This window comes from Phyllostomus discolor, chromosome 8, assembly GCF_004126475.2.
Source record: "Phyllostomus discolor isolate MPI-MPIP mPhyDis1 chromosome 8, mPhyDis1.pri.v3, whole genome shotgun sequence".
NCBI classification, from domain to species: domain Eukaryota; kingdom Metazoa; phylum Chordata; class Mammalia; order Chiroptera; family Phyllostomidae; genus Phyllostomus; species Phyllostomus discolor.
Window position 1 is genome coordinate 104,651,440 of NC_040910.2, and position 16,400 is coordinate 104,667,839.

A 16,400-nucleotide genomic window follows, 5' to 3' on the forward strand; every position below is an offset into this window, starting at 1 on the left:
TGTCCGTTGTTCAGAGGCGACCTTGAGAAGGACCAGCCACCCCAGGCAGCCCTCGGGCCAGGCTGGGCAGCCCCAGCAGCTGCTCGTGACCAGGCCTCTCAGGTGGAAGTAGGCAGAGAGGCCTCACGGACCTTCTAGCCTGGAACCTGCTAGGGATTCACCCTCAAGAACTCTCACTGCAACCCAGATGTGAGAGGGGTGTGTTTGTTTCCTCTCAGCAGGACCTAAGGAGGCAGGGACATGTACGACCTGCTGCCTGCCACCTGCCGTGGTTCTCAGAACTGCCGCATCATTGGCTACTCCTCAGGCCCGAGCTAGTTGTGTGGCTGGCCATGGATGCCCATGGCCACTTGCAAGGTATGGGTGGGAGGGTACCAGCTGGGGTAAGAGCGAAGGAGTCAGAATGAGTCATCTCTGAAGCATGTCCAGAGATTTAGGCCACATAGAAACAGGACCCATCCCTGCTGGTGTGGCTTAGTGGACTGAGTGCCAGCCTGGGAACCAAAGGGTCTCCAGTTCGATTCCCACTCAGGACACACGCCTGGTTTGCGGGCTAGGTCCCCAGTAGAGGGCGCTCGAGAGGCAACCACACACTGATGTTTCTTTCCTTTTCCCCCCTCCCTGTCCCTCTCTAAAAATAAATAACATCTTAAAAACAAAAAAACAGGACCCAGTGTCCCTTCACAACCTGGGGCAGCAGGCAAAGGACAATGCCCTTCTATGTTGCCCAGCTAATCAGAATATGTGAAACAGATACCATTTTTACTTCAGAAATGGGAAGCTGAGGCTCAGAGAGTGAGCCACCTGAGGTCATAGGAGTTAGGGACAGAGGTCCAACTTTGCCTGTCTGGCAGGTGGTAGAACACAGCCCTCCCCTGCCCTTCCTTCCCCTTCCCTTTGTTCTCTGTCTCCTCCCCTCCCCAACCACTATGAGGGACCTGAGCTGTTACGAGGCCTTACAGGTGGCAGCTGGCTTGGTCCTGAGCTGGGTGCTTGAAATCGGCAGCTGGATACCCTTGGTGACTGGCTGAGATCTCTGGTTTCTCGGGGGACAGGCAGTAGCTGAGAGTGTGGGGGATAAGGGACGCTCAGGGCCAACTCGCAGAGGGACCCTGGACAAGATCCGCCAGCTCTGAGGATGTGGGAAGGCTGCTTCTCTACCTCTAAAGAGGCTGCAGCATGACCCACTGAGGTCAGACAGCAGAAGGGACCACCAAGAATAGCTGAAGTGCTACATAGTGGAAGCTTGTGGTTTTGAGGCAATCTGGGCTGGGGGGAGGGAGGCAGGCAGGCACATTGCGGGGAAGATAAAAGCTGGAGCCTCAAGAGACTGCCTTTTCAATACTAAGCTACTGAGTTTGATTATAAGAATTATAGGTGTTTATTAAAGAAATCACCTCAGAAATCAGAAAAAAAGACTTTGGAAAAGGACATTCCCCATAGTCTCTCCATGCTGAAGAGGACCCAGGCCTTGAGAGAAGGGGATGCCCTGGCCCTAGATAGCCTGCAGCACATGGAGACCCCTGGGCTGGTGTGGCTGGTGTGAGCCTGGAGCCAGGGGATGTAACCATCCTGGGCAGTGCCCTGGCCTGTAGGGCGGTGTGGCCACAGAGCTGGCCTCCCTGCCTAAGTATGGAGGGCAGGGAGAGATGGTGTCATCCTTCTGGACTCTGGGAATAGGTGGGCATGATTGTAGGGAGCCCACCTCTCCAGGATGCCCTGGGTGGGGCACCCAGACAGACAGAGCTCTGGCCAGGTCACTCTCTCCCTGCTCCTCAGACACCCTATTCAGTGAAATCCGTGCAGCCTCCAAGTTCACAGGTGAAGGGCTTCCTGGTGCAGGTTGGAGGGTTCAACATTAGGTCAGTGACCCTGCCTGGCTTCTTCCCGGTGGCCCATTGCCTCTAGGGGGAGGAGGAAGGAAGGAAGGAGAAAAGGAGAGAGGGATGTCAAGACCACTCAGGCGATCCTTTCTTCTGAGCTGTCTACTTAAGCGAGCAGTTTTTCAACAGCTTCCTGGACTCCAAGGGTTCCGGCAGGGGTTGGAGGGGGGCAGGCTGGGGTGAGATTGGGGCTGCCGAGCACTGCATTCATATCTGGGAGTTTGTCTTCCTGGTGTATTTGGGGAAAAGGCCTCCAGTACAGAAACACGGATCTGGTCCAGCAGACGGGGGTGGGGGGTGGGGGGGAGCCTGGAGAGGACCGGGGTTGGTCCAGCTCGCACAGCAGCGGAGTCTGCGGCATCCTGTCAGAACCTCAGCTTCGGGGCTGGAGGGTGAGGTGCACAGTGGCCTCTAAAGACTGCGGACTCTGAGCTCCCAACAGGGGCAGGGACTGGGGAGAGGGGGGAAAGAGGGAGTTGGGCCTGCGGGGAGTTGGCTCTTGCAGACTGGAGTCTAGAACCACAGGGGAGCTGGCAGTCCTAGGGATTGCCCATGATCTTCACACAGGAAGGGGCGTTGGGAGGTGGGGGTGCTAGCTGGGCTGAGAAGGGGTGTCTGTCTGCTACTTGGCCCTAGTGAGGCCTGCCAGTGAACCCCGTGTGCTTTGAACTATGTAGCCTCTGGTGCTCTGTTGTAAGGTTGCATCTGCCCCAACGAAGGGGCAGGTATTTCTTTGCTGGGTACCCATGGGCTATTTAGCTGTAGCTGCATTTTCATGGTAAACAGTTTATCATACTTGGATTGGGTTTGTCTTGGGGTAGTTTTCAAAAGACTGAGAGGAATTGGGTGGCCAATGTCACTCTTTTAGAGCCATCACGTGGATATTGCTAGGGTCTCCGTGAAGCAGCTGGGACCTTTGACCTTGGAGTTGGAGACACAGCCAACCAGGCATGTTCCTCTGCATCTACCGCCCAACCTGCGCCCTGAGTGAGACCCAGGGTAGTAGAAGTGGGCATTTCTAGCAGATACTACCCCAGTTTTCCAAAGCATTCCAGGGTATTTCCTTTCTCCCAGCTCTGGCTCACCCAAAGCCCTCTTAAGCCCATCAGTTCCCATGCAGGTTTCCGCCTTTTGGTTCCTTTCTTCCAAGCTGAGCCGCCTGTCCCATACATCTGAGGGGAGAGCTGGGGGGTGGGGAGAGCCACCTGGTGAATAGGGCATGACCTGAGTCAGGCAAGCCTGGAGTGGGAGTGAGGATGCACCGAGTACCCACCCCACAGACACTCTGGCACCAAAACACGTGCGGAAGGTGATCTGTACCCGCTGCCCGACCTTCCATCCTCTTCTCCCTTTGGAACAACCCGACTTGCGAGCGGTTGCTGCCACCGAGGGGCACTGGGCCGTCGGGGGGCTGCGTGCGCCGGCCCGGCAGAGCCACCCACCTCCGTCTCTGCGGCTGGAAGGCCAGTCCCCTTCTCCAGGAGGCGCGCGTGCCGAGGTGGGGGGTGGGGCGCCTGGACACGGCAATGAGCCCATCAGGTCTTAGGGCTAGGGGTTTAGTTTGTTGAGAGTCGATTGGCTGGATAGCGGCCTTTAGAAACCAGGAGTGCGGAAAAGGGGTCTGAGCGCCACATCCAAGCCTCGTGGGGCACCCGGGGTCGGGAGGGTTGCGTGGGGAGGGCGAAGGCCAGGCAAACGTTCCCGGAGACCCACGCCCGCGCCTCCTGAAGGCTCCAGGGCCGGCTCAGCCGCGCGGCGGCAGTGACACCCAGCGGCCGCGACGGGAAGTGCAGGCGCTCTCGGTGAAAGGTCGGCGCCTCTCGAGGTTCCCGCTCGTGGTTACCGGCGGGCACCCCCGGGCGAGAAGGCCGCGCGGCGCAGACGATCCCGCGGGGCACTTCCTCTTCCCCTCCCCTGGCTTCCTCCCTGCAGGCGCCCGCGCGCCGGGAGATCCTGCGGGGCGGCGGTGCCCGGAAGGGCGGGGCGGGGCGCAGCGCCGCGCTGGGCTGTGACCCCGCGCAGTTTCACTTCTGGATCCCGCCCCGGCTGTTATGGGAGAGTGCCCGGGTGGGGGTGGAGGGGGACCCGAGGGCGGGCCGGGGTCCGGCGCCCGGGACCCCGAGTGAGCGGTGGGTTTTTCGCTCCTGGGGGTCACGTGCCCCACGCGCCCCCCCCCCCCCATTTTCCATCCCCTCCCCATGGGTTCCACTCCGCCGTCCCCCGAGCCGCCGCTCCTCCCTGCCGCCACCGCCTCCGCGGGGGCTGCCGACCCCCGGAGAGGCCCCGAGCGGCGTGGGCGGCAGGAGGAGCGAGCTGTGAAGCCGCAGGCAGGGGGTTAGGCTGCGGGCTGCTGAGGCGCCCGGGCTGTTTCTCAGAAGTGCAGCCGCCCCTCCCCTCACACCCCCCTCGGCTCCCACCTCGCGCCGCGCCGCTTCCCCGCCCCCCGCGCGGCCTCGGCCTGCCTCTCTCAGGCGCCCCCCGCCCGGGAATCTGGCGCCCGGGTGCGCGGGGAAGGAGGAGGAGATCCTGAGAGAGGACCGAGGCCCAGCGTTCAGACCCTCCCACTGTCGCCTCCCTGTCCCCTGCACTGCTGTGGGCCAGGGCTGGAGTTCCTTAGAACGGTTAAACAAGTGATCACTTTGGGAAAGTCACAGGCCGCCATCACCCTTAGCTCCAGCACCGCCCCCCTCTCGCCCCCCGAGTTGGTAGGGAGAGAGGGAAGAGGGAACGGGACCTTCTCTGCTGTTCATGTTTCTGGAGTTGGAGGGAAGGCCTGGCTGGGGCAGTGGGGCTGACCCCAGGCTGTGTCCCAGCTGGAAGGGACTTCGGAGACCCAGCTCCGGGGGGGAAATCAAGGCCCAGAGAGGAAAAGCAAGGAGCCCAGGGTCCCCGCTCCCCGCCCCCGCAAGAGTGGCAGGGCCGGGACAGGAACCCAGGAGTCCTTGTGCCCAGCGGAGTCTGCATCAGGCAGGCGTTGGCTTTACTGAGACTTCAGAGCTTTTCTGGGGTCGCTGGCTGCCTGCTCTCCCCCCGACACGAACGTCTGGGGAGGGCAGTGAGGGTCTGCAAGCCAGAGGGAGGTGGAGGTGCTGAGACTGTAATTCCAGTGGGGGTGGCATGGGGATCGGGCGGTGGAAGGATGAGCCTGGGGGAGGAGGCGACACCTGCCCCCCTAGTTCCCATCCAGCAGCCGCCCCCAGGGCTGTGGTTTATCTGACTGGGTAGCTCTTCTGGGCTAGGGGGCCAGAGGGCTGAGGCGGGGAAGGGAGGTGATGGGAAAAGCAGCTCTGGGGCTTCCTGCCCCCTCAGTCCTGGGGAAGGGGGGCACTTTACATCACCCACAGGCCCTCTAACCTCCATTCTTTCCACTGCGGCGCTCTTTCCTTGGGTCTGTTCGTGTTATTCTGGGGGAAGGTCTGTTATTTTGGGGGAAGGGAGGCAGCTGCCTACTTCACAGGTCAAGACAGAGTTAAAAACAAAACCGCAGCAAATTCAACACCCCGTGTCCTTCAGGGACTTTCCATGACACCTTCCTTCCCCCCTCTCCCCCAAGCCAGGGAGTACCTCCCCAGAGGGCCTCCCCACCCCAGGTGCAGCGGCTTTTGGCTTTTATGCAAACAACTGTCTGACCCTGGAATGCTCTGCAGCCCAAACTTGTGTCCTGGGCAGCAAGTGCCCCTCCACCGGCCCTCAGCCTTCCCAGCCTTCCCAGAGCTCTCACCTCCACTCTTCCTCAGACTCTGGGTGTTGGGAGGTGGGAGGCAGGGAAGGCGGGTAAATCCATGTCCCTCTGCCTGCCCTTGGGTGGCAGTTGCCTGCAGGTGGAGGTTTGGGCACCACAGCCTCTGTGAATGGCCTGGTTGTGTTGAGTGATGGGGGAGGAGGAGGGTGCAGGTGTGGGGTGGCCTCCATTGCCAGGCCCACAGCCCTCTAAAGCATCAAACTCGTTCCCAGGAATTAGAAAAGGAAACCGTCCTCAGGCTGGAAGTTCCTTCAGCCGCAGCCGCAGCCCCACAGCCGGCTGTGGATCTCTCTCCACTGCTCGTTGGCCAAGGAGATCCGAGTACCCCTGCCTCCCTTTTCTCCCTGAGCTTCGAGAAGGGCGTGGGGATGGAGACGGCCACCTACTCTTCTCTCCAGGGCTGCAAACCAGCTACCGCGAGGCCATTTTGGAATGTATTCAAGGTTACCATGCAAAGACAGGCTGCCGTGCCGGTCTGCTCTCCCTGCCCTCAGTGCTGAGACTGGAAAAACCTGCCGGAGATCCTCCAACCGGTCTGGTGGTGCTGAAGGTAAAGCCAGCGAGAGCTGCCACCCACCTGCCTCCCTGAGTTTGCTAATCCCGAACCCCAGAAACGTCTTCCTCCTGCTTCTGCCCCAGAAGAGGGGGAAAGGGAGGTGTTTTTGAAGAGGCTGAGCAGAAGCCCAGACCACCTGTCAGATTCTCTTCTGGTATTTTCTAAAAGGCGACAGAAAACTTCCAGACAGGAAGGGAACTGTACGATCCCTGTGCCAATCTCCCGGGAGTTTTCCCAATGCCGCCATGGGTGTGGGCCTCCGGGGATCTGAAGGCGATCTTCACGTGCGGTTTGGCAACTGCCACTGGAGTTTCCCCGCGTGGACGGATGTTCCTGAGACCCCAGGGATGAAAAAGTCAGGACTTGCCTATCTACTGGGAAGAATCCCTGGGGGGAGGGACAGCAGGGGAGTGTCCTGGAACTCCCTGGGAGACACCGTGCTCACTGTGTTAATGTACTGATCCTGTCCCGTCCGGCCCCGAACTCCTCGAGTCCCCTTAGTGACCTAGGGAGCAGGGGAATGAGAACCTCACTGTGGGGACACGGGCCAGCCAGCCGCGGCATACCACTGGCGGGGTCAGCAAGGCATCTGGTGAGATGCTTCACTTAGGTGACAATTCTGTTCATCTCGATACTTGGACTTCAAGCCAGAGCAGGGGGGTGGGGGGCACTAAATTAGGAACTGCTCCGAGAGGCAGAATGAAACCCTTGCATTTTCTGACAGCAGCAGCTACAAATGATAGGCGGGCACAAGGCTGAATTTTAAACACACCTGTATTTTTAAAAAAAATGTTCACCGTAAAAATCAAATGTGATAAAGACACCTTGAAAACTGTCAGCTGGGCTATTTTTGGTGCGGGGGCCACTCAGGGTGGCTCCGACAAGGTTAGCATGGCTGCCTTTCAGGAGCTGGCTCTGCATGCTCCTTCCGGACGGCAGGGCGCCGAACAGAGCTCCCAAGGTGGCACTGCAGGGCAAACTCCAGAGGGGGCCGGAGGGAAGGCCGCTGCTGGGCGGGGAGGGCATTTCCAAGAAACCCAGACTGAGAATGCCGTGAGCACAGGCCGCGTCTGTGTCTACACCTCTCAGCAAGGCCTCCCTCCCTCGCTCCTGGTGGAAAGGCCAGCACCATGAGCCCCAAACCACGTCCCCTCCCTCCCCTGTCATTTTGCAGACAGGGGTCATCCACAGACCACACATGAGGTGGCTTTGGCAACCAGAAATTAAAAATACGCTCTGGTTTTTCCAGTAGCCAAAATGATCCCTCACCAAAGCTCACAGACTGAGAACCTGAACATGTAAAAACCACAGTCTGGGTGAAGGGATGTCTGCTTTTCAAATGACCTGCTCATTCTTTGCAACCCACAGTAACTTGGTTTCCGTGAACCCACAGGAGCAGGCCCACCGAAAAGGGCCTTGTCTGCTAACCTGGAAGAGTCCTTGCCTAAATGAGTCACGCTGACAGTGGGATCAGCCATTTTTGAAGGCCGCCCCATTTTCCTACCGTGTTAAAACGTCCTCAGCCTTCCTAAGAGAGGAAGAAGCAGGCGCTGCACTTAAGTTGAGAATGTGAAATAGGGCGTTATGGGCAGCTCCCCGGGCTTTCTAGAGCTGGGCAGTGGGGAGATGGACCGTGAGGACCATTTGGAGAGACTCTAAGTTGCTTGGGCAATTGGTGGCTGGGGGCTCGCAGGCCAGGGAGGGAGCAAAGCTAGTCTGCTTCCCTGGCTGCAGCGCCATGAAGAACCTGAAGCGTGTGGTTCACTCACGCTGGTTCTGCATATTCTTTACTGCATGAAGACAACATGAAGGAAGCCGTGTGCTAGAGACCAGTTGCCTCCATTGGCAACCGAATTACTGTTATGGCCCGAGTATGGTCTTTGGATACTTTCCATGTCTTTAAATCCAGAGACAGGACTCCAGCAAAAACCTGCAACCATCCAACATGCACCCCTTGCCCCTTGGGAAGAAAAAGCCACATAAACACCCCATAGACAAAATTAGATAAAACCTCATAACATCCTTTTATTTATTCATCAAATATTTTAATCCAAATATTAACATTCCGGTGTCAAGTAACTCCATAGCAATGTATAAGACAGCCCAGCATACTGTAGTCAGAGGGGACTGGCATTGGGTTTCTCCTAAGCACAAACCATTGTTCAGCGTATTGATGATGTGTGAGGCGCCAACTATATACAGCTTGGACTGTGAGCTCCCACACGTTGCCAGCCTACAGCTAGCTCCCTTCCGAGTCCCATGGTCCTCAGAGGCTGCGGTCCCCAACTCTGGGTCTGCGGATCACAGTTTGGTCCTTCTACTTTAGAAAACAGAGTCCTTCCCCCCGGGCTGGCCCAAGTTTAGCCTTTGGTCTCAGGTCCCAATGGTCCTCTTTACAGGCACTTGAATCCCTAAGCATTCTGTTTTCCTGAACTATGAATATAGATTCCGAACTATACTTTCTGTCTGAGCACAAAAATAGCTCCCAACTCTTTAAGAGAGAAGAGACATCACTGTATCATAGACGTGGACAACGGTAGGCTGATTAGTGAAGGGAAAGGTGGGCGGGCAGGGGGAGGTGGAAGAGGGTGACGGGGCGGGGGATGATGGAGATGACTTGGGGTGGTGGACACCCAGTACATCATCATACAGATGATGTATGACAGAACTGTACACCTGAAACCTGTGTCATTTTATTAACAGATGTGACCTGATATATCATTGCATACCTCTCATCTTCACAGCCTGATGCTGAGTTAAGGGCCACCGCTTCCATCCCCCCACTTGTTTGCCCTTCTGGAGCCCACAGGCCCTGATTCGGAGTCTTTGTGAAAGAGATTAGCCGTGTCTGAGGGCTCCACTCTTGAGCGTCCCTGAGTTTTCAAGTCTCCATAGAGATCCAGACACCTGCTCCCAGTGGGACACACTGCAAACGTGAAGGACTTTGTAAAAGGCGTAACATTTGACATTTCTAACACGGCCTTGCTGGCCAGCCTGGCATATGTACCAAAAGCACTGCCTTTCCCCTTAAAACATTCCAAAGCTTACGTTTAGCAGAGAAGAATAAGAATAGGGATACAGAGGCTATTTGGGAGAACTAGGTTGACGTAAGCTTTGTTAATAATACAGTGTTTCAACTGAGCACAATTTTGTGTTTATAAAAATTTCTCTTTGCAAAAAAAAAATCTGAGGTCATTTTATATCTGGGCCAACATGAGCATGGGCTTCTTAGCAAAATGTTAAGTGCGGCATTTATTTATTTATTTAAAGCTTAAAAAAATAAAGTTTAAAACATTTTAAAAAATCTTCCCTGGAGGACATTTTTTCTTCATTGCTTTTAGAGCAAAAGGGAAGAGGGGGAGGGAGAGAGAGAGAGAAAGAGAGAGAGAGAGAGAGAGATAAACATCGATTCAAGAGAGAAAACATTGACTGGCTACCTCCCACACATGCCCTGACTGGGAATAGAACATGCAACGTAGGTATGTGCCCTGGCCAGGAACCGAACCTGAAAACTTTCAGTGTACGGGACGACGCTCCAACCAACCAAGCCACACCAGCCAGGGGCTGTTTTTTAATAAAAAAGCATTGATTGATTTGAGAGTGAGAGGAAGGGTGGTAGGAGGGGAGGGGAGAGGTGGAAGGAGGGAGGGGGAGGAACATTGATTTGTTGTTCCACTTACTTATGCATTCATTGACTGATTCTTATATGTGACCTGACGAGGGACTGAACCCTGTCCAACAGGGTCAGATGTGAGTCCTGCCCCAGCCTTGACCTTTTCTCTGGGCATCTGCTAAGATTCTCCCTTATCCTCTTCCCCCGGCCCTAGAAGAGAAGGGTGGGGGTCAGTAGTTGGTATAAGGGGTGCCTACAGAAGGCAGTGTTCACCTGTGTGGTGGTAACCACTGGGTGCCATGTAGTCTAGCTTGAGGGTTTAAGAATGCGGAGTTTCCACACACGAATTTTCTCTTGACTGGATGTGCCCCCACTAGGCACCAGATCCCGCAGTGAAAGTGCAGCCCTGGTAAATCATTCAGAAAACCCATTAGTCACAGGGAAAATAAGGGTCATAGCGACAAAACAACATCTCCAGGTGGGTGGGATGGGCCTTAGTTTCATTACCTTAAGGTGCAAAAGCTAATGTCTTCAGTGAAGACTTTCCCGCTAATCTGGCGGAAATGCTCGTTTGCTCTGGCTGTCTTTCCCACTAATCCTTGCTTCCCAATCCTCCTCCTTCCATCTCTCCTGAAGAGTCCACAGGGTGTGTGATATTTCAAGAATATAATAAGCAGCTCCTCTTTCATGATGGGTATAAGGAACCTGGCGCAGCTTGGAGTCTCGGATTATGGAAACACAGTGGTATATTGAAGACTACCCCCGAAATACATCTAGTCTTTTAGCTGTAATCTCCAGCATGTTGGGACTGTTGCCATGGAATTTCACACCATCTTTTTTCCTGAGACAGACGCCATGCTACAAAGAGGGATAAGCCATTTGTGCAGTCTGAGGTGGAACATTTTAATTACATAAACGAGTTTGAGCCTAGTGCAGAAACCCTTTCGAAACATCAAGGCAGACGCCTGAAACGCTAATCTACCAGGAATTAGGGATTCTTGGCTCTGGTAGAAATGTTCCCCGAAGCTGACCCTTGATTTGTAAATAGGCTCCAGGAAGCTGTCCCTGGAAGCAGAACTTATTTTCCCTGACACAGAGCTCTCAAAAGCGGGGGGTGGGGAGGGGGGGGGGGGAGGCATGGCAGGCAGCTGCAGGTGCTGGTTTGTCTATACACTTTGGGGAAGATCAAAATACCTTCCTGTTTTTTGTTCCTCTCCGCCATCCTCTTCACATTCACAACTCAGTGGTTAAAGGAAAAACTTAACACTACTATTTTCACACCAAAGACATGTGAAACACATATTCATACACAGAGTCTTCTGCTTAGTACTTAATGCTGCATAAATGCTGACTTTTTCAAACGTTCATGGGTATTTAATACCCATACCTCAAGAGCTTTAAAAAAATAGCTGGTTGTGGCATAATTACATACATTTAGAGTTGGAAGGGGCCTTAGAGAGTGTCTAAATCCAACTCTTATTCAATGGTTGAAGAAACTCAGTTTTCAGGGTTAAGTGATTTGTCCTAAGTACTACAGCTAATTAGGAGCAAACATGGAATTAACAAAAGGATTCTGTGACCCCTATTCATTCCGGTGCTAGTTTTACAGTTATCACAAAGGTTTTTGTTTCGGTTTTTGGGTTTTTTTTTTTTTTGAGAGCATGCCTCCCATAATCAAGGATAAAGATGGCCAGAACCAGCTGCAGAGCCAAGACCATAACCAAACACAGGTCAGGCTAATACTACAGATACAGGTGCTGACGTAAAGGAAAGGGGCTTATTTTCAGGGGCTGGCAACCTGGAAGATGGGGGACTCTTGTCTCAAAGCCCATCTCAATCTCTCCGCGCAGGCGGAGGTTTTTATGAGGAGGGAGAGGGGGAGAGGAGCAAAGAGCTCAAGGGAGGGGGATGCAGAGTTCTCTAGGTGCAGATGAGCTCGGTCCGCTCCGTCCCGATAAGGCAAGGGAAGGTCTGGGGTGCGTCACCCTGGCCCCACGGTGACGGTCAGCAGACCTGGCAGAGATGGGACGCCTGAAGGCTGGCGTCTGTGTCTTTTGAAGTTAGTTCCTAGGATTCCTATACAAAGATGCTATTTATCTACAAGCCACACATTGGTCAGAGTCAACGATTACAGAGACGATGTCGAAAGAATGGTGGGCTGGGTTGTAATTCCCCACTGTTCCATCTCCCCACTGTCCCAACCAGACTGTCCGGTGTCTATGTGGAATACGGCAGCTCCATTTCAAATGTGGAGAAAGACCCCCCCCATCCCCGGCCTGATGAAGAACCCACCAGTGGAGGTGTCCCCGCTCACCCCACTGTGCAGCTCGGCTCTGATTTATCACGCTCATGCTGTCTATTCCTGAGTCCTTTCCTCTGGATTCTTTTTTCTTTTTTTTTTAATTGTTGCCAAGTTTGCTTTGGATCTGTACACTCCACGAAGGAGACCAGGAAGGCCAGGGAGGCGTTGAGTTTTCTCCTCCAGTGGTGGTGCTGCTGAACCGCCTTCCTCCCCGCGGAGCCCCGCGCTGCCAATCTGGTCACAGGAAATGGATGCCGTGGCTCACAGTGGCCACCGTCCTCGAGTTTCGACGACAGTCTGTATCAAAAACCATCCGTTTTTCTGGGGTAGACTCTCTCCTCTAGAAGACTGACTGCTTTATGCCAAAGCAGCTTTTAACGGGAGACGGAGGAGCGAAGAGGAGAAGCAGGAGTATTATCAGACGACTTGTTTGTTTTGTTTTGTTTTGTTTTGTTTGTTTATGTGATGAGAAATCGATGTGATGCTCCAAGACTGAATCTTCAGTGATTGGTAACAGGCATTGTTTTGACGGCTAGTCTTTTCCTTGCTATTAAACTCTAATTGGGGCGGGGAGGTTCACTCCTAACCTTCCGCCTTGGGCTAAGTGCAGAAAGACAGGGCTTCCCAGCAGGGTCGGGTGGCCGGCTCTCCTGTGCGGCCTGGGCTCAGGACAGAAGGGCTTTGGCACGTGTGGCTGACGTAGCTCAGAAAGTGTCTCGGGCTGCACAGCAGGAAGACTCTTTGGGTCTAGCAACACACTCCAGGGCAAGCTCGTTCTACGGATGCAGAACACAACAATCAAATACTTCACTGGCTTTTAAATGGCTTAGAGTCGAAGGCACTAATGGGAAAAGAAAGGGTTCACAAAAGTAGGAACACGGTAGTCTCTGCAAACTACTTTTGCATGGAGACGTTTCTCTCTGGCCAATGTGAACCCTTTGGGTACTAAAAGTGGTAAAAAAAAAGAGTCTGGAAATGACGTGGTTTTGATAGTGATTCGTTAGGCGGGTGTAGCATTTTTTAAACTTTTGAAAACGCGACGTTGAAGAACGCGCAGGCACAAACCTCCTCCAGCGGCAGGCGCTCCGTCACTTCAGCGCGGCCCGGTGCTCTCCCCTGGCTATGTGGGACGAGAACTCGTACCGGTCGTGGCTGCGGTGCCCGCACATGTTGCACTCGAAAGGGTCGCGGAAGCCGTGGCAGCCCATGTGGATGGTGAACATCACGTAATCCAGGAAGAGGACGCGACAGTGGTCACAGCGGAACACGTCCATCACCTCCCCTTCTTTGTTGATCACCTTGATGGAGTCCCGCGGGCAGATGGGCGGGGGCTTGAGGAGTTCGTAGGAGCGCGGGACCTCCTTCAGCAGCGGCATCCCATTGCGGGCCCGCGGGGGCACCATGTGGTTTTGCTGGTACAGGTGGTTCTGGCGTTCCTCGTGGTTGCTGTCAGTGTCCGTGGAGTCGTGGCCACTGTTGTTGGGGGAGAGGCCCCTCTCGGAAGGCAGGCCCTTTTCCGGCAGGTGGACGCTTTTCTTCTCCAGGTCCTGGGGGGCGCCATTGGGCATCTCGGCGCGGGTGAGGGCTATGGGGTACATGCTGCTGATGACTGGAACCATCTCCGAGGTGGGAGCGGGCGGCGTCTGGACCAAGGGGCGCAGGGCCTCGGCGCCTAGGTAGCTGATGGCGTTATTGATGGCCTGGTCCATCATCCGGGTCTGCATCATCTCACTCTCCTTCTCGTACATGTAGCTGGGATTGTAGCCGACGTCGAAGCAGTGGCGCTTCTCACCTAGAACGAGAGGAAGGGTGGGTCACCGGAGGAAAAACACACAAGGCGGAGGCTGGATACCGTCATCGTGCAGAGGCTTTGGAAGGTGTGAAAGGACGCGTTTCCTGCTCAGGAGCTCCCAGCCTCGGCAGAAGGGCTGCACGTGGTGCTGGAGTCTCAGGGGACGGAGGTTGGCTGCACACACCTGGGCTGCGCACACTAAATTAGGCCGGCAGGTTAGAAAGGGCGAGGCAGAGGCGCCATTCAGCCGAAACTCCAGTGCTTGCTGTTTCCACTGCTTAGTGGGAGGGGAACTCTGGAGGAAACCAAGCACCAGAGCTCGGGGACCGGCTTTAGAGGGGCTCCCCGTGCAGGAGCTTGGGGCGGGGGCGGCCTGCACTGCCCGGCACGACCTGTGAACACACAGTCAATCCTCCGGCTCTTATTTTGCTTGTCGGTTTCTGCTGGAAACACTAGAGAGCCAGGGGGCACGGAGGGATTGCCCAGAGTGGGGTGATCTGCGACTGGCCTGCGGCTTTTAGAATAGCACGGGGGTAGGAAAAATAGCCTCAGAAACTCCCCACTCCCTGCCCTTGCCACGCCCCAAACACATCAGTCACCAGACGGGCTGAGATTTCAGCAGAGGAGCTTGCAGTGCAGAAGGTTTTAGAAGAGCTTTCTTGACGAGAGAGCACGATCTTTGGTCCCCTTCCCAGAGCGGGTGATTCTCTTTTGCTCGACAAAAAGCATGTCCCGTGGATACGTCGGTGATCATTAGGAGCTATCTCACACTTAACTGAAACATTTATTTGTGGTCACCCTCTCCCCCTTCTCATGTCAAACTGCTGAGAAATTTTGAGAATAGTTTAGCCACCTTCGGGGCGTGTGGGTGTTGTGTGTTACACAACAGAGGCTCTCTGGCCACGGGGAAGGCAGGAGCGGGTCTGAAGTGATGGCAGAGGTGCCGAGCGGCGAGCGGCTGGGGGGCGGGAAGGAAGAGAAAGTGGGGACGGCGTGTCAAGGGCTACAAGTAGGTCTAAGGTCACTGCTGCTGACGCTTTCATTCTTCGGGAGACCATAGCCTCCCTCCTGCAACATTTCCTGGGCGTCCGTCACCTCTGTACAGCACAGGGTTCAGTCATGAGGAAGACCCATAAGCAAACCAAAGGACTGGAAGAACCAATTCCTTTTCCTGAGGTCTCGCCAACCGACTGGGGGAGAAATGAGACCTGCATATATGGAACTGGAGAACAAGAAATGTGAAAAGTTGTGAAAGGGATGCTCCTTATGGAGGCTTTTGATTTTATTCCAAGGGCCGTGTTTGAGGCATTTAAGCAGGAGAGTAATAGGGCTTTTATAAAAAAAGATCATCAGGCAAGGGCAAGGTGGTTTGGTACAAATGGTTCACTTAAGTGTTAAAGGCACGCACAAATTTCAGGAGCACTTGGGGGAGGGAGAGAAATCATTCTGGGAAAACCTAAATGTTGAGAAGCGTCTTGAAATGACAGGATTCAGATTTTCAGAGAGGGAGACAAGGCATCCTCGGCGAGGGAGGAGCGGGAATGAAGGCGGGGAAGCGGGCCTCGAGCAGGGACGAGCAAGAACGTCTGGCTGCAGCTAATGTCAAGACGCATGAAATAAAGTGTTTTTTCCAAACTCCACGTATCCCTCCGCATTCTGCGACATTCACACACCAGGGCAGGGCGGCGGTTGGCGGCGCGAGCACCAGAGTCCCACACGCTGGGTTCAATGCTGGCGCATCGATTGCCAGCGGCACGACCTCGAGCAAGTTATGGAACCCATCCGCAGCTCCGCGTCCTCCCGTGAAATGGGGGGTGGCGACCGCATCTGCCTCCCGGGGGCGCTGGTGAGCACTCAGAACAGAGCCTGGCGCACAGAAAGCACCTGGTAAATGCCAGGGCTTTTTGTTTTGTTTGAATCAGTCTGAATGTTCTTCCTTCCTCCCCCCCCCCTCCTTCCCTCCCTTCCTTCCTCTCTCCCTTCCTTCCTTTTATTTTTGTTAAAATAAATCTGGTTTTAAAAGGAAACTTGACCTCACCAGCATAAACAGAAAACCAGAATCACTTGCCACAAATAGAAGGTAGCTGTGAAAAAGAGAGCCGGTGAAACGGAGCAATTGATCCCATCCTGATCAGACACCCCGGTGAGCACTGAAGACGAAGATCCCCCTTCTCCTTTTCCGACACAGAGCTCACCAAATATGAGATGAGAGGTAGACAGCTAGCCTCAAAATGAGTTTCAATCTTTCTCCTCAATACCATCGGGGAGATTGAAAGAGACCTAAACACATGGGCCTCCTGGCACTTGGCACCCCACATTTTGGGAGACACTGAGAAAAAGACGGCACACGGTGGAACCACACGATGGCATTTGGAACAGTCAACCATAAGGTTTGTGTTTGAACCAACAGCAAACCACTGCATGCCCTTCAACAAGGGAGGCTTGCGGTGGAAATACTAGTTTCGGGCCCTGACTGCTGTGGCTCAGTTGGTTGGGCATCGCCCCACAAGGT

General features: G+C 54.7%; 1 protein-coding gene across 5 annotated transcripts in view; it reads right to left on the minus strand.

Annotated features, from left to right (window-relative positions):
- Window positions 1-13,128: 13,128 nt before the first annotated feature.
- The window catches only part of IKZF3 (IKAROS family zinc finger 3), a 78,523-nt gene continuing 75,251 nt past the window's right edge, over window positions 13,129-16,400 (minus strand). For 4 of the 5 annotated variants that reach the window (XM_036034419.1, XM_028522044.2, XM_028522043.2 and 1 more), the window contains one exon: window positions 13,129-13,888. In XM_036034419.1, the coding sequence (XP_035890312.1) occupies window positions 13,185-13,888 (704 nt within the window). In that variant the 3' untranslated portion in view covers window positions 13,129-13,184. The remainder of the gene's footprint in view (window positions 13,889-16,400) is intronic. The other variant, XM_036034420.1, reaches the window with a different exon arrangement.